At 42.6% G+C, this 18,275-nt stretch overlaps 1 protein-coding gene across 1 annotated transcript in view; it reads right to left on the bottom strand.

Moving 5' to 3' along the window:
- DSCAM (DS cell adhesion molecule) overlaps nt 1-18,275 on the bottom strand; it is a 534,028-nt gene that overhangs the window by 218,861 nt on the left and 296,892 nt on the right. Inside the window, exons 4-5 of the mRNA XM_084843767.1 lie at nt 6,300-6,446; nt 2,642-2,920 (exon numbers count right to left, since the gene is read on the bottom strand). Of these exons, the coding sequence (XP_084699893.1) occupies nt 2,642-2,920; nt 6,300-6,446 (426 nt within the window). The remainder of the gene's footprint in view (nt 1-2,641; nt 2,921-6,299; nt 6,447-18,275) is intronic.

The raw sequence follows: 18,275 nt of genomic DNA on the forward strand, positions 1-18,275 counted from the left end.
GGCGAGGCAGGAAGCCTCCCCCCCGGCATGAATTTTGGCCGGGCGAGGCGGGAAGCCTCCCCCCCCGGCCTGAACTTCGCGGGGAGAGCAGCGAAGCGCCTCCCCCCCACCACGAAAAGCTGCGAGACCAGGTAAGTGACTTTCGTGCACCCCTACCTTCTCATTCCCGATTCCCAGGTCGATTTGTGCAAATCTAATTTGCACAAATCTCCTCAGTTGACTGACTCAGCTCTGCTCTAGTCTGTGGAGGAAATTCATGCAAATTTGGGGAGGCTTGTGCAAATTTCAGGAGATTTGTGCAAATCTCCCTTTTGATCACTGCTTCACTGGAGAAGTTTCCTGTTTGCGCAAAGCAAGCAGCAATCGCAAACAGGAATCCGGCACAAGACAAGTGGCAAGACAGTCTTTGGAGAATCCTAGCAATAGTGAACATCACTCATTTGCACATCCCAAGTTAGCTCCACCACCCCGTTACCAGCCACACCATACTCATGTATATCGTACTCATGTACTCAGCCTCTTGTTCTCTACACAATTTAGAACCCTGATCATGCAGGTGTCAGTGGTGTTTCTGAGCACAGGGAGTGGGATAGCAGTTCAGATTCTGAAGAAGAACCGTCAGACATGGGGGAGGTGTTTTCCCAGGCTAGTCCAGATATGAGTAGGCCTGCTTCTCAGGTTACAAATGTATAGATAGCTAAGCTTGAAGGTCTATCCTCACCCCCCGAGAGGCAGTGAACAGGAGTTTGACCTAATAGATGCCAGGCGCAGATGCAGAGCAAAGGGAGAGAAGGCAGGGGCAGAACTTAGACGGTCTACCCGATTGGCCTTGCATGAGAAGCTGCGCTTAGAGGCCTCACGAGAGGGACCTCCCCCCCTTAAGTTAGGCTAGCGAGACTGCCTCTCTCTTCAAAAGGTGGGCAACTCTCGTAAATTCCATTTGCATCCCCCGAAGGCATTCTTGGTCAATGGAGACTTTCTCTGAGAATTTGCATCTGTATGGCCCTGTGAAGTAATGGATTAAAAGCTGTAGACTGAAGCCTGTCATCTGGGTATGTTTGGGCATTGAAGTGAAGTGGGGACTAAGGGAATCATGACAGCAGGTTTCCAAATTGTGCAGGGAGCTGAACCACAGGTACAGCAGGCTCTGCTGCAGCCATCTGCCTTCCATTTTATTTCCAGTATGTGGAGGGTGGTGGGACCAGAGACAGAGCCATAATGGGGAGGGGGGCACTCTTCCTTCACATGATTCTAATTGCATGAGGAAAAGAATGCTTGCAGAGAGCTCAGCAGAGTACTGACACCATTAGTGACCATTTTGAGAGTAGTTGTTGAAATAATTACACAGTAAAATGTGTCTGCTCCATGCTACCATCTCTTAGAGTGTGTCCCCAGCTATTTAGATACATGCTTCTCTCCTGTTCATGCATTTACTGCACAATCCCTGGCACAACACTGGTGCAGTTGTCACAAATATGATTACCTCATAAAATGTGAAGCAACTCTTATTCTGGGTCAGTGTCAGGATTGCAACTAGCAGCAAACAATGGGAGCAGAGGAACACCACTTACAATAAAGAATGGCAAGGGAGGGGTAATCCAAGGATAAAATAGCAATTCCCCACTGAACCTGGTGTAAAAAGAACTGAATTTATTATTTTCTCCAGATTTAACCTCCTCCTTTGTGTCAATGTGAGAGTAAAACAATGGGCTTTTTATATTTGTAATTCATGGATTAAGGCTACAATCCTATATACCAGGGGTGGGGAAACTCAGGCCCAGGGGCCAGTTCTGGCCCTCCTAACATCCCAATACAGCCCTCCGAGGTTCCCCAGGTGGCCCTGCCCCCTTCCTCTGGCTCTCCCCCAACCACCAAACATTTGATGGTTTACTGGCTTTTCTGTAGATTTCCTCCAGTCTAAAATGTTGAAATGCCTCCCCTGAGGCTGAATGACTGGCAGTAAAAGCTTGACGCTTAATACGATGGTATCTTTGGGTATTTTGGCCCCACTCCTTTTGCCTCTGGCCCTACCCCCCCACTCGAATGAGCCCACCCACCCTTGAGAGCTGTTCTGAAATTGAATTCAGCCCATGGGCTGAAAGGTTTGACAGCCCTGCTACACACACTTACTTGGGAAGAGGTCAGTGGGTGGTATTTCTGAGTTAACATGCATAAGATTGCACTGTAGGAGACATGGAAATAACTGGGAACATGGGTTTTTCCTACTTAACAAAAGCAACCGTGCCAATAGGAACCAGAAAAAACAGCTGGAAAGCTGGAAACCAAAGTAAAAAAAAACAACAGCTGCACCAATTTAATTCCCAACGCATTTCGACAATTGGTCTTTATCAAAGGAAAAACTCTGGGAGATTCTCTTGGAAGATTCTCTCTCCCTTGCTTCTTCGAAGGAAGAAGCAAGGGTGAGGGAATCCTCCAAAAGAATCTCCCAGAGTTTTTCCCTTGATAAAGACCAAGTGTCGAAACGCGTCGGGGATTAAATTGGTGCAGCTGTTTCATTTTTTACTTTGTTTTTCCTACTCAACAAAACCAACATTCTACACGCCCGCCACGTTTGTCTGACATAACTGTATCCATGCCGAGTTCCTATGTGATAGATTCCAACATTCTACGGTCCACTTACGTTTGACGTGCAAGCGGCCTATCACCTCGGCTGTACCATAATTGTTCCACACTTCACACACATAGTTGCCTGAGTCTGATGGGCGAGTGTTTTCGATCAGCAGGCCTGTCACTGTGGGCCGGAACCTGCTGTCAGGCTCCCAGGGAACATTGTCCTTCAGCCAGCGGTACTTTGGTGCTGGGTGCCCAGATGCTTTGCAAGGCAGCTCCACTCGCTGTCCTGCCATGGCTTTACGATGTTCAAACCCATCCAGAATAGATGGAGCCGAGTTTGCTGGGTCTAGAAAGGAATATAGATATATCTTAGCGCTGCCACTTTTGGTTAGTTGATCAGTTAGATAATTGATTATGTGAACAATTATGTTTTTACGTTTACGTTTTATGATGACGTTTGTGAAAATTACACAAACATACATGAACATGGTTATAAGTTTATGATACCTAATGCCAGAAAAGTTACATAAGAGAAATAAAGATTTAGGTCATAAATGCTGGAAGTGTGAGTCAAGTGCAGGGAGCTACTTTCATACCTGGTGGTTTTGTGACAAGGCAAAAAAAAAAAAAAAAGATCTTAGATTAAGAACACAATAGAGAAAATAACAGAACCTGCTTTATTGTTGACAAAAAGTGCCTACACGGAGAATTAATAATCTTCCATAATTGTTGCTGTGGGAACAAGTTACACAAAATACTGGGAAAAGATTCAAAGCCCAGCAATAACAGAATGGGAGGCAAAAATGTACAAACACACAGTAATGGCAAAGCTACATAAGGGTAAAAGAAGGTAGGCAGAAACTTAGTAGATTTGCACAGAACTGGGGTTTATTCACTGACTATTAGAACACTGAAGTGCATTCTTCAGGCATTTGTAGGTACTTATTTGATACATTACCTTAGGACAGTGGCTCCTAACCTTGGGTCACCAGATGCCAGTGTACTACAACTCCCATAATTCCCAACCATTGATCATGCTGGCTGGAGGTGATGAGAGCTGTAGTCAAACACCATCTGGGTAATCAGTATTAGACTAAGACTATAATATCATTATCTACTATAATAGCATGATTGTATAGGGAAATAAGTTTTATGTAATAATTTCTTATTTCATATCTCATGTTATATGAAGTTGAGCATTGAATAATATCATTTTACTTTAAAACAAAATCAAATAAACAATGAATTTAAATTTAAAAATTAAGTTTTGATGGACTTAAATGGTGCTATTTAATTAGGCAGCAATTTTTAATCTCTCGATATAGATATAGATATAGATTAGATATAGCTATAGATATAGTAAAGAACTTACACAAACCATGAGTGGCAGGCACCATTTTAGGAGATACTTTCCACCTTCTCCCACATAGAAGAAGACATGCCAGGGTTCACAAATTTGGGACAGAGCGATGAACCCCAGCCCTACTGCTGAGGAGGAGGTCAGGAGATCCCTCCTGGGGCGCTTTTAGGTAAGGCCTTTATTGTGCCATCATCACCCTCCATCATTCACGGAATTTTAGTAGGGTAAGGTTCAGATGTCATTTCCATTTGTAACCCTCCCATGATTGTCCCACCACTCCTTCTGTCTTACACACACACACACTGTTTAAAGAAAAGAGACTTCCAACTGGTATTGCTAGGAACCCTCTATCTGATCTGGAAGCACCCCTGGTATCATGCTTTGTGCACCTCAGAAGCACAGAACAAGGTCAGGCACGATCCCTTACCCCTCTTGCCCACTCCAAGTGCAGAAGGCAGGCCGAGGCTTTCCTGATCTGGAGGTGCTCCGAGTACCACTGAAGTGCAGCACAGGATAACTGTGGGGATGACTCCCCCCCCCCCGCTCTTCTTGAGCCAAGCTGGGGGAGAATTGGCTGTGTCTCCAAAGGGTAGAGCAAGACATACTAACACCAGCTCCTTTCCTGAGCTCTGAGCTGGGAAGGGAGCAGGAAACCTCACTTCAGATGCAATCCTGATGCCGATCATGCTGGAGATCTGCTTGGGAACCACCAGGAGTAGGGCCTTTGGTGTGCTGGCTCCCACCCTTATGGAATGCCCTTCCAGCTGAGATCAGACATGCATCTATGTTACTTTGTTTTCAGTGGGCTGGGTCCAATGATGCCCTTGCGTGGGTGGGTCAGGCACGCCGGCAGTGGCACATGCACGGCCAGCCCCGCCAGCAGTGGCGTGCACAACCACCAGTGGCTGCAACGTAGTGCTTCCAAGGGCAAGTGCCGACACAAGTGGAAATGCTCGTTTCTGGAAGAGGTGTGACTTGCCCCTTCCAGAAGCAAGCGCTTCTGCTCGTTTGGGCAATTACCTCCGGAAGTGCTACATCATCACAGCCACCAGCAGTAGGGGCTGCAGACGCGCCACTGCCAGCATGCCTGGGCCGCACCATCGGATACTGCCCAGTGTTTCCTGAAAACTTTTCAGGCAAGAATTACCTGACTAATGGCTAAATTTCAGCTGCTACTACTGATGCACCTCTTTTTATTGTGCCTTTTTTGCAATTTAACTTGTACACTGCTCTCATATCTTTTAATGTGGAGTGGTTTATAAATTCTATAATAAATTATATAATAACGCTTCCAAAGCCCAGCATGATGTCAGAGAAAAGACATGACTACATAGGTTCCTGATGACCACGAATATTAGATGAGTACTAAGACCAAAAATAAGTCCTTAACCTAAAAAAATAAACAGAAAACCAAATGAAAAAGATCAGCTATAGATGAGTATTATAGTATACATTTAGAATTATAGTGTTTATACCCAATTTTTATAGAATGTTTTTTCTTGTTTGGGGCAACAAGTTATAGCAGCTATATCTGATGTCTTGGGGGGGGGTGTTTTTACTGGAACCCTCCAAATGTGCTGGACTACAACTGCCATCATTCCCAGCCAGCATGGCCATGGATCACACTGGCTGGGGCTGGTGGAATTTGCAGTCCAATCTGGAGGGCACCAGTTTGGGGGAGGCTGATCTAGCTTACAGCACGCTCTATTTCAAGAGAAACTGTGAAATTGCACCGCCTTGTCCCAGGGCATGGTAGATTGCAAAAGCTCATTAATGCAATCCTCATTTGTAGGAATGCTATCTTCACGTCCCAGTGGATTTCTTCCATGTGTAACATAATGAACAGCAATTTCTGGATGCACATGCACTTCTTCACAAGTAGTATTCAACCACCTCAGTGTAGTCGGAGACTACCAGGACAGTATATAACACTTTTTGGGCGCCATCCCATACAGGCTTAGACAGAAAAAAGTCCCACAACTCCCAGCATTCCCCAGCCAGCAATGCTGGGGAATGTAGGACTTTTTTCCATCTTAACCTGCACAGGATTGCACCTTTAAAGGCCTTTTTAGAAACTCAACTCGCTGCTTGTCACAAACCATCCTGTTTTAACCAGTGCTCCCATTTCCCCGTGCTGGTAGCTCTCCCTTCCCCTAATGTGTGACATATTTTATGGGTGGCCTGGCAAGTGATGTGTATTACAGCAATTGTTAAACAGATTTGCATCTCTAAGGATGTCTACTTACAAGCTAAATGGCTATACTTAAAGCTATTCAGTTATAATAAACATAAGTGAAATGTCTTCCAAAAGGCTAGTTCCTGTGTAGATAGAAGCACTTGTATTTCAGTAAGAATCATTTCATACCTGATACAAAAAGTCTCGCACTGTTGCTCTGTCGCGTTTCTCCAGTGTATCTGTGCCGCGTGATACATCGGTAATTATACAATCCATCTTCATTCTGTACATCTATAATATACAAGGCTCCCCTGGATGTGATGAGAAATCTAGATCCTGAAAGATGTAACAATATGCAAATTTTTGTAAATCTGAAAAAGCTTTATAATTCTTCTACTCTGAAGAATTGCACATTGTCAAACACCAAGGATGCACATGGTTGCCAAATATTTTACTTTTTAAAATTTAAATGATTAGTGTGTCACTATCTATTTTTAACTCAAGTGCATTTCCTAAAGAAGTATAATTTAAAACAAAAACAAAAATGAACACACTATATTGTGGAGTTGCTCAAGAAACATATAATTAATTCAGTATTCATCACTGCTGCACCGCAGATAGCATAACGATATTTTAAATAAAATGGAAGAGAGAAATGAAATTACTCATTAGATGCGAGTCAGCTAGTGAAAAATACAAAAGCATATTATTTTATGCTAGCATTGAACCCAAGGATGAGATACATCATAATTACATGTGCTGATATACGTAATTACGTATGATGATATGAATAATAAAACAGTATCAGACCACATCAGACTCAATGTATACCCAAAAAAAGAAAGAAAGAAGAAAGAAAGAAATGTTTAGAATCAGAATGAGAAAAGGAAAAGGTCTACAATACTAAAGTTTAACTTTTTATGTAACATTCATATCCTATCCTTTTTCCAAAGAGCTCAGGACAGCATGCATGGGAGTTATCCAATATTATTCTCACAGCAACCCTGTGAGGTATGTCATGCTGAAACAAAGTGACTGGCCCATAGCCACAGAGGGAGTTTTGTGTGGATTTGAACACAGATCCAAGTCCCACACTCCATCCATTAAACAGCTCTGGAAAGTGGAAATGAATTCAAGAAGGAAGGAACAGAGGGATGCTAGCTAGAGCTTTGCAAATGAATTCACAGACTGTAAACAATAACCCTGTGCAGATGTTCAGTCTGTGTACAAGTAAATGCAGCTGGGGGGGGGGGGAAGGCTGTGGGATCGCATCTATTGGCCCTGCCCCAAATGTCCACACATGGACCTGCATGTGTAGACCCTAATGGACGCTGGGTCCAATAGTACGATCCTTAACCTTCAAAAATGCAGGGTGCAGACCTCTGCATCACAGCCTAGACGTATAGTTCTCTGTGCAGACAGAACGTTGAATGCCTGGTCGTTGGGCCAAGAGCTCTGAGCCACTGTTCCCCTCTCCCCCACACACATGCATACACAGACTGAACATCTGCTCAGAAGGCTTACGTGGACAAAAGCAAGGGCATAACATAAAAGTATGGAAATTATCTATTTCTTTCAAGTTGAAAACATTTTTCTTAAGCATGAAATTATGAACAAAGTTTGTACCAGTGGAGGCTGGTGGCTCCAGTGTCAGTGGGATGGTGAATCCTCTCCAGGGTTCAGTCAGAACCAGTCAGAACTCTAAAAGATTTTTAGAAGATTTCCTTTAGAGTTATGACTTGTTCTGACTGAAACCCGGAGCAGATTCACCACCCCACTGACACTGGAGCCATCAGCCTCCACTGGTATGTCTATGGCTTAATTAACTTTTAGAGAACCATCTGAGATCAGCACAATTATTGCAGGGGCCTGGGAGCTTCTAGGTAACTATCCCCTGGTCTAAAGAAGGGACAACTGATGCAAATTGAGCTTGAGACAGGAGAGCTAATAGAAGTAGTGTTAATAATGCTATATTGACTCTCTGACTCTTAACCTCACCTCAGTCAGTATCCACCTCATCTCCTACATCAATCCCTTCTCCTAGTGTTTTACGGAACTGCGTGAGGTAGATTGAAAATGGATGAAATGGTGGGATGCTGAACAGAATAAAATGGGAGTACATTTGTGCACAGGATCAAATAAGTGAGGGGAAGATCAGAATGAGGAAATATGAGATGAGGAAAGAGAGGCTGTAGATCAAGGATGGGCAACAGATGTTTTTGCCTACAACTCTGTCAGCCCTAAGGGTCAGCACAACCAATGGTGAGGGATCATAGCAGTTGTAGGCCAAAACATTTGGAGGGCCTCAATTTGCCCTGCCCTGTTGTAGATGAATGGAAGGAAGAAGAACAAGGGTACACATATGGATAGATGGAGTTATAAATCTTTATGAACGGGTGGATGGTGCATGCGAATGAATGGTGACTGTGTGTGGAGTGATGAAGTCTTGCTGGTGAGCAAGGAAAAGCAAAAGAGAAGAGTGAAGCCACAGAGAGGTCGCAACCTGGCCAGTTTTACTTATTCTTTCTATTTAAAATATCTGTATACCACCTACTAACCACCTACCCGCTTTGTTATTGTGGCTATTTACAATATATTAAATACAATAAAACAACAACATCACAAAGAAAACAAAGGCATTATAATAAGAACAGCAAATCAGTTCATCAGTCATCTTAAAGGAGGAAGAGAAACAGCAGCTGTTTCAAATGGGATCATAGGGTGCCTGAGTGAACAGTAAAGCTTTTAACTGGTACCTAAAATGCCCACAAAAAGGTGCCCAATTAATAGATATAAGGAACCAGAAAATGAATAAAGCCTTAGCCTAGCCAAGTACAAGGCAGAAACATGACTGCATGTTGTGCAGCTGTATATGTAGAATATATGACCCCTTCATGGATCACTGCCTTGTTGTGGCGAAGGGGCTTGCGTAACTCAGTGAAGCCATAAGCTATGCCGTGCAGGGCCACCCAAGATGGACAGGTCATGGCGGAGAGTTCTGACAAAATGTGGTCCACTGGAGAAGGAAATGGCAATCCACTCCAGTATTCTTGCCAAGAAAACCCCATGGAACGTATCACAAGGCTAAAAGAGATGATGCCGGAAGATGAGCCCCTCAGGTCAGAAGGTGTCCAATATACTACTGGGGAAGAGCAGAGGGAATTTCCAAGTAGTGCCAGAAAGAGTGAAGTGGCTGGGCCAAAGCCGAAAGGTCACTCAGCTGTGGATGTATCTGGTGGTGAAAAGAACAATATTGTTTAGGAACCTGGAATGTCAGATCAATGAATCAAGGTAAGCTGGAGGTAGTCAAACATGAGATGGCAAGACTGAACATCGACTTCTTGGGAATCAGCAAACTAAAATGGACAAGCATGGGTGAATTTAATTCAGGTGACCATCAGATCTACTACTGTGGGCAAGAATCCCTTAGAAGAAATGGAGTAGCACTCATAGTCAATAAAAGGGAGGGAAAAGCAGTACTGAGGTACAATCCAAAAATGATAGAATGATCTCAGTATGAATCCAAGGCAAACCATTCAACATCACAGTAATTCAAGTCTATGTCCCAATCGCTAAAGCTGAAGAAGCTGAGGTTGATCAGTTCTATGAAGACCTACAACACCTTCTAGAACTAACACCAAAAAAAGATGTCCTTTTCATCATAGGGGATTGGAATGCTAAAGCAGGAAGTCAGGAAATCACCAGGATAACAGGCAAGCATGGCCTTGATGTACAAAATGAAGCAGGACAAAGGCTAATAGAGTTTTGCCAAGAGAACACGCTTATCATAGCAAACACTCTTTTCCAACAGCACAAGAGGCGACTCTACACATGGACATCACCAGATGGTCAATATCGAAATCAGGTTGATTATGTACTTTGCAGCCAAAGATGGAGAAGCTCTATACAGTCAGTAAAAACAAGACCTGGAACTGACTGTGGCTCAGATCATGAGCTGCTTCTTGCAAAATGTCGGCTTAAATTGAAGAACGTAGGGAAAACCACTAAACCATTCAGGTATGACCTAAATCATATCCCTTATGAATATACAGTGGAGGTGAGGAATAGATTTCAGGGATTAGACCTGTAATCAGAGTGCCTGAGGAACTATGGACGGAGGTCCATAACATTGTTCAGGAGGCAGCAACTCAATCCATCCCAAAGAAAAAGAAATGCAAGAAAGCCAAGTGGCTGTCTGAGGAGGCTTTACAAGTAGCTAAGGAAAGAAGGCAAGTGAAAAGCAAGGGAAAAAGGGGAAGATATATCCAACGGAATGCATAGTTCCAGAGAATAGCAAGGAGAGACAAGAAGGCCTTCTTAAATGAACAATGCAAAGAAATCGAGGAAAATAATAGAATGGGAAAGACTAGAGATCTTTTCAAGAAAATTGGAGATCTCAAGGGAACGTTTTGTGCAAAGACGGGCATGATAAAGGACAAAGAAGGCAGGGACCTAACAGAAGCAGATGAGATTAAGAAGAGGTGGAAAGAATACACAGAAGAACTATACAGGAAAGATCTGAATGTCCCTGATAGCCATGATAGTGTGGTCACTGAACTTGAGCCGGACATCCTAGAGAGTGAAGTCAAGTGGGCCTTAGGAAGCATTAGTAACAACAAAGCTAGTGGAGATGACAGTATTCCAGCTGAGCTATTTAAAATCCTAAAAGATGATGCTGTTAAAGTGCTGCAGTCAATATGCCAATACATTTGGAACACTCAACAGTGGCCACAAGACTGGAAAAGGTCAGTTTACATTCCAATTCCAAAGAAAGGCAATGCCAAAGAGTATTCAAACTACCACACAATTGCGCTCATTTCACATGCCAGCAAGGTGATGCTCAAAATCCTACAAGCTAGCTTCAGCAGCATGTGAACCAAGAACTACCGGAAGTACAAGCTGGGTTTCGAAGAGGCAGAGGAACTAGAGATCAAATCACCAACATTTGCTGGATCATGGAGAAAGCAAGAGAATGCCAGAAAAATGTCTATTTCTGCTTCATTGACTACGCGAAAGCCTTTGATTGTGTGGATCACAACAAACTGTGGCAAATTCTTAAAGAGATGGGAGTACCAGACCACCTTACCTGTCTCTTGAGAAACCTGTATGAAGGACACGAAGCAACAGTAAGAACCGGACATGGAACAACCGATTGGTTCAAAATTGGGAAAGGAGTACGACAAGGCTGTATATTGTCACCCTGCTTATTTAATTTATATGCAGAGTACATCATGAGAAACGCCTGGTTGGATGAATCACAGGTCAGAATTAAGATTGCCGGGAGAATTATCTACAACCTCAGATATGCAGATGATACTACCCTAATGGCAGAAAGTGAAGAGGATCTAAAGAGCCTCTTGTTGAGGGTGAAAGTGGAGAGTGCAAAAGCTGGTTTGAAACTCAACATTAAAAAAACTAAGATCATGGCATCTGGCCCTATCACTTCCTGGCATACAGAAGGGGAAGAAATGGAAGCAGTGACAGATTTTATTTTCTTGGGCTCCAAGATCACCGCAGATGGTGGCTGTAGCCATGAAATCAAAAGACGCTTGCTCCTAGGGAGGAAAGCTATGGCAAACCTAGACAGCATAGTAAGAAGCAGAGACATCACCTTGCCGACAAAGGTCCGTCTAATCAAAGCTATGGTTTTCCCAGTAGCAATGTATGGCTGTGAGAGCTGGACTATGAGGAAGGCTGAGCGCCGAAGAATTGACGCTTTCGAACTGTGGTGCTGGAGAAGACTCTTATGAGTCCCCTGGACTGCAAGGAGGTCAAATCAGTCCATCCTAAAGGAAATCAACCCTGACTGCTCATTGGAAGGACAGATACTGAAGCTGAAGCTCAAATATTTTGGCCACCTAATGCAAAGAGAAAACTCCCTGGAAAAGACCCTGATGCTGGGAAAGATTGAAGGCAAAAGGAGAAGGGGACGGCAGAGGATGAGATGGCTAGATAGCATCACCGATGCAATGAATATGAATTTGAGCACACTCCGGGAGAGAGCAGGGGACAGGAAGGCCTGGCATGCTATGGTCCATGGGTCATGAAGAGTTGGACACAACTTAACGACTGAACAACAATATATATATATATATATATATATATATATATCTAAAGTATTTATATATATATATATATATATATATATATTTGTTATTAAACATATCTAATTTCATAGGTCTAACTCAGACTTCCCTATCCTGGTATCCTGCAGATGTTGTTGGACTACAATGCTCACCATCCCCAACCAGTATGGTCATTGGCCATGCTGGCTGGCATTGATGGATATTGTAGTCCAGCACATCTGAAGGGTGCCAGAATGGGGAAGGATGGTCTAACATTTTGTATCATTTCAGCCCATGGGTTTTGAAAGATTGAAGGCAAAAGGAGAAGGGGATGGCAGAGGATGAGATGGCTAGATAGCATCACTGATGCAATGAATATGAACTTGAACACACTCTGGGAAGGAGCGGGGGACAGGAAGGCTTGGTGTGCTATGGTCCATGGGGTCACAAAGAGTCGGACACAACTTAACAACTGAACAACAATATGTAGAATTACTTATAACTAGGGATGCAGGAGAAATAACATAAAAAATGCATTATATAAGTGAAATTGCTTGCAAAGAGTATATATTATATTCAACAAAATTGTGTACATAAATTGCTTGCATTAGGAGAAATGTGCACAAAAATGTGTAGGACTTTTCATACAAACTTTGGAGAAATTCTCAATGTTTGGAACAAACTAAATTTAAGATTGGAAAAATTAGAAACTGAGAGAAACCAAAATTCATCCATCTCTACTTATAACATGTTTTAGTGATCCTCCATTTTTAAAGGAATGTTCTTGTTGACATCAAAAGGCAACATCCCCTTTCAACAGTTTTCAGTGACTGCTCTGAAAGTATTTGCCTATGAAGAAATCTTTGTCCTCTATCTGAATTTTCATTTGCCCTCAGTAATTTCAGCACATGACCAAACTAATTGGCTATGCAGTCATGCGACATCATCCTGTTCAATACGTGCTCCTAGACTGACTAGAATCACCTATATGACTGATCTAAGAAGCACTGCCTTCACTCTCAACTGACTTTGTTTGACCTCAGTGTCATTATTATGTCAACCAACCTTCTCCAACCTGGTGCCCTCCAGTCTAGATGTGTTGGACTACAACTCCTATAATCCCCCAGCCAGCATAGGGCCAACTTTCATTTCAGAGAAGCTCTCAGGGCCCACTTTCCAGTGGTAGCAGGGCCAAAGCAAAAGGGGTACGGTCAAAAATATCTGCATATTTTACTTTACAGCTCTCACTGCCAGTAACTAAGCCTTAGGAGAGGTGTTTCAACCTTTTAGGATGGGAGGGAAACTATACAAAAGCTAGGAAACCACCAAATGTTTGGTTGTTGGAGAAAAGGGGGTGGGGACTAGGGAAGGGGGCATGGCCATCTCGCAAACCCTGGAAGGCCAGATTAGGACCCCAGATCTGAGGTGCTGCATCCATGTTCTACCCAAGGAGGACTGGGACTGAATTTCTTTCTGTGAGGGGAGTTAAGGATTTCTGTATCCAACAAAGTGACGAAACCATAATATTTTATATATGGATTAACACTTTGTGCCTTACCCTTGTCAAAATAACATAAACTAGACATAAATAGCTTTGCCATGTCACAGATAATCACATTGTATCAATTTCTCATCAATAGTTACTGTTTATGACTGCCGTTTTAAAAGCATGCATCTTTCCTTATTTTTCTTAATAGATATTAAACAATGCTTGAACAACCAGCTCCTTGAATACATAAAATGTGAGACAGAAAAGATGACAGAAACATAGATGGGAGAAATCTACATAATTTCTGATGGAGAACATTTTTATTAAAACCGACAGCTTGTCATCTTTGACAAAACCCAAGTGTTGAACATTCTGGGTGCTGTACTTCAAAAAGTGTTTAGAAAACCACATGGATGGAAGAGATATTTATTATCCTGTTGATCTTGGGAAGTGTTTTATTCTCCAAGCCAATTTCATCTAATCAGTCTTGATTTGCAATAACAAAATCCATTTCTTAACTTGTCTATATCACACACTAAACAAGATTTTTAAAAAGTAAAGCTGCATTTTTGCCCCTAGATAAATCCAAATTTATTTTCCTCTTTGCTGTTTGTAACAATGAAGAGAAGATGGAAAAACTATCCAACCACCAGCTGAACAAAATAATACATGCCAAATGACACTGTTTAGATTTCTCTTGTTTTTATAAGAACCTGGGGACAGTATTCTGGCCCTCGTTTCATCCACAGCTTAGGGATGAAGGGAGGTTGGAAAGAGATTGAGATAGAAAGGGCGGAGAGGGACAAAGAACTCCCCCTCTCTCAACAGCCACTGGTACAGCCAATTGAGCAGCAGAATAGGGATGTCAGAGAAATCCACAATGGAATCAAATGAGCTAGGGTTTCTATGAATCCAACCCACAGATTCCACAGTGGACTAGCTTTTCCAGAGTTGCATGAATTCTATGGACTTCCTGACTGTTTTTTTTTTCTTTCTGGAATTTTACACAAATGCAATCATAGAAAAATATATAAAATAAAAAAATCAGCCCCAAATGTGCATTTTCCCAATAGGCTAAAGCAGGAAAATGCACATTTCAGGGGAACTTGCACATTCTTGCAAGCGTGAATTTGCACAAACGCGGATTTGCCCAAATTTGGGAAACTGGGAAAAATCCAATTTTGTCAATGAGCAGATGATGGAATGAACAGCACTTGACAATTTGTGAAATGCAGACGGAACAGATTTCACAAAACCCATACATCCCTACAGCAGAGAGACACAGGTGAGAGAGACAGCAGGAAAGGGACCCACCACCACAGCATCTGCTGTTTAGCCCAGCAACCAATGTTTCAGGTCTGAGGGTTTGGGAGTTCATGGGCTATGGGGCTCACAGTGAGAGAAGCAATTATAAATATATGTAGGGTGCAATTCTATGCATATTTAGACAGAAAAAATGGCCTACGACTCACAGGATGCCCCAGCCAGCCACACGCTGGGAATTGCAGGCCTTTTTTCTGTCTAAATATGTATAGGAATGTGCCTTTAGAGTGCTTACAACATTTTTCTGAAAGTTTGATTGTAATTGCCAGTCCCAGTCTCAACTGAGCCTGGGAGAGCTTTGCCCTTCTCTCCTTTGCTTCCCCAGAGCTAGGGATGCTGGAGAAATTCTAGACCGACTAAAATGAGCTAGGAATTCTAAGAATCTAACCTGCGGAATCTGCTGCGGCGGCCCCCTCAGGCAGTGCAGAGTCCGTGGACTTTTGGATTATTTTTTTACTTTCCCGAAATTTACGCCTATATATTCATAGGAAAATACGTAAGTTTCTGCTGAGGAAACATTGAATGGAATGGGGGACAATACACTAAATGTTACGTACTGAAGTAAATTATGTAAATACTTGCATAAATACTTACATCATTATTTGCAGATTTTTCTGCATGACAAAAAAAATAATCCACATCTGTCTGTGGGAGGACGACGGAACAAAGGGCACCTGACAATCCACGAAACAAAGACCATCCACGAAACAAGGAATTTACACAATCCGTACATCCCTACCCAGAGCTCCTCCGCTGTCTGTCAGCCAGATGAGCTGTTCTAAGCATGACGACTTCCCAAAGCCCGTATCCTGGCTCAAGTTTGGTGAGCGTCACCAGCATCCCTACTCTTTTGAAACTGGGGGGGGGGGATTCAAAACTGATATAGTGTGAGAGACTGAATCCAAAGCTTACAAGATGGTCAGAATCTCTCTGTGCAGAATGTGCTTGCATGATGAATTATACTTAGGCATGTGCTTGAAGAACTACCAATAATATGACTCCAACAAAACATTGAACTGTTAAGAGTTGAGAGAGAGAGAGAGAGAGAGAGAGAGAGAGAGAGAAACAGAAGTTGTTAAAGACGAATTATCAGGAGCCCTACTAACTTTCACTCAGTGGGTGCCCTCAGGGCTGGAATTTGGGGCAAGGGATGCTGGGGAAATTTGAGATGGACTAAAATGAGTTCAGATTTCTAAGAATCTGACCTGTGGAATCCGCTGCAGACTGGCCTCCTCAGTCCGTGCAGAGTCCATGGACTTTCAGATCTTTTTTTTTTTTTTTACTTTCTCAAAATGTACGCAAATTTATTTGTAGGAAAATATGGAAGTTTCTGCTGAGATTGGAAAATATGTGCAGGGAAAAGTTGAATAGAACGGGGGACAATATGCTAAATGTTACATACTAACGTAAATTATGTGAATTGTTGCAAACTCTTACAGAATTATTTGCGTGTTTTTCCACACAACAAAAGGAGAAATTCAAATCCAGCTGTGAACAGACGCTGGAATGAATGACAACACACAATCCTCGAAACACACATGGGATGGATTTCACAAAATCCAGACATCCCTACTTGGGGCAAAAGTCCAGGGCGCCTCTCAGCAGGAGGGGCCCAAAATGGACCACAGCTGATTCACCACACATTGAAGTGAATGAAGTAGCATACACTGCCATCTAAACAGGATCCCCACCACCTCTCTAAGACCATTAACTACAGAATCTAAAATTATCTAACTACCCTACTGCTTTCACTCTACCTTTCTTGACTAGGTTGGCCATTTTCTTTTTCTTTTCTTTTTTTCCTGGCAGGGTTCTTATAAACTTTTAAAATGATTTTTAAGTTTAGCTTTAACATTGCCAAGTGTTGCTGTAACATGGCTACCCAGCAGCCAGAGAAATTTGTAATAATGAATATGATCATGTGCAAGGTTTTTAATGTTATCCATTAGCCTGTGTAATACCAAAGATTAAAATAAAACTTTACAGGCCATAGCAATAAAATAAGAAAAAGTCTGGTTAGGTACCTTCCTATGCAATTGTTCACATACATTATTAATTTTTTAAAAAAGCATTTGAATATTGCCCAGCAAAATTAGCTAAAACTGAGAATATTTTTAGGACTGTAACATTAAAAATATTTTATCTGACTCTGAGCTTTTCTGCCTTGGCAGTCACACTGTTATTTTTTTTTTAATATGGGTGAGGTTATTCTCCAGAAGGTTTAAAAGTATCATATTTGATTTTCACTTAGCTCATGGTTTTATGTTATTACCATCTAAATTAGGTTGATAGAAATTAGAAGGACAGATGGCTCCTTTAACCAGATGCCAAACCGTTAACACTTGCACAAATTCTTATCAGCTGTACCTGTCACTGCCAGCTTTCAAGATGGTTTTTGCTAGCAAGGTTTGTAGAGTTTTCCTCTCCTGGATGCACAGAATATTTTGAATACCCAGCTGCTTTGACACAGACCTTTCTAAATGACACCAGTATGATGGGACTCCAAGAGAAAAACCAGCACTGAAGGCTGACTATGGAGTAGGGAAAACCTTTATTGTTAAGAGCCACATTCCCTTGGGAGTAATCTCCGGGGGGGGGGGGGACAGGTGGGGCCAGAGTTAAAAGCCACTCTCTCTGCCACCCCATTTTCTCTGCCACGCAACCCTCTCTCCCCTATTTCTCCCAGTGGGCTGCCAGCCAAGGGACAGATAACTCTTGCCAGAGCTCTGAACTGATAAATTCCAGAAGGGTTTTGAAACTGAGTTAAGGGCTAAATGGGGCCCTGGGGCCATAGGTTGCCCATGCTTGATCTAAGGAGGAAAAATTTGGTAGCAATGGCAATTTTTAAGCTGCTGATACTGACCCCAGTACTGCGTGCATCCTTGGTAGTATTGTTTTCATACATACAGTTAAGTGTCCTACTTCTCAGATTAGAAAAGAGAGCAAACAAAAAAGGTTAATTAAATCAATAAACAACTTTTCAAACTATAAAGTGGAATTTAATTTAGAGATACAATATCCTATGCTCAGGTGCTGGGAGCCGGGCCAGCTCTCTGTTCCAGGACAGTGGCAGCTATTGGTGCTGCTATACAGGTGCTGGGAAAAAGACCCTATGTGGCAGCTCCATCATTTTAGGGGGCATTTCAGCTTGGAAAAGGGTTTGAGGCCACTCTCAGCTTCTAACAATGTACCTGCTTGGAAGGATCTCAGTGCCACTAGAGTTGGCACAAGGAAATTACAGCAGTGCAAGCTGGATAGCCCTGTTCCATTTGCTGGGAGAGACAGGAA

The sequence above is a fragment of the Heloderma suspectum genome, chromosome 3 (assembly GCF_057233095.1).
Source record: "Heloderma suspectum isolate Gila_16-S chromosome 3, 16-S_ref, whole genome shotgun sequence".
Taxonomy (NCBI): domain Eukaryota; kingdom Metazoa; phylum Chordata; class Lepidosauria; order Squamata; family Helodermatidae; genus Heloderma; species Heloderma suspectum.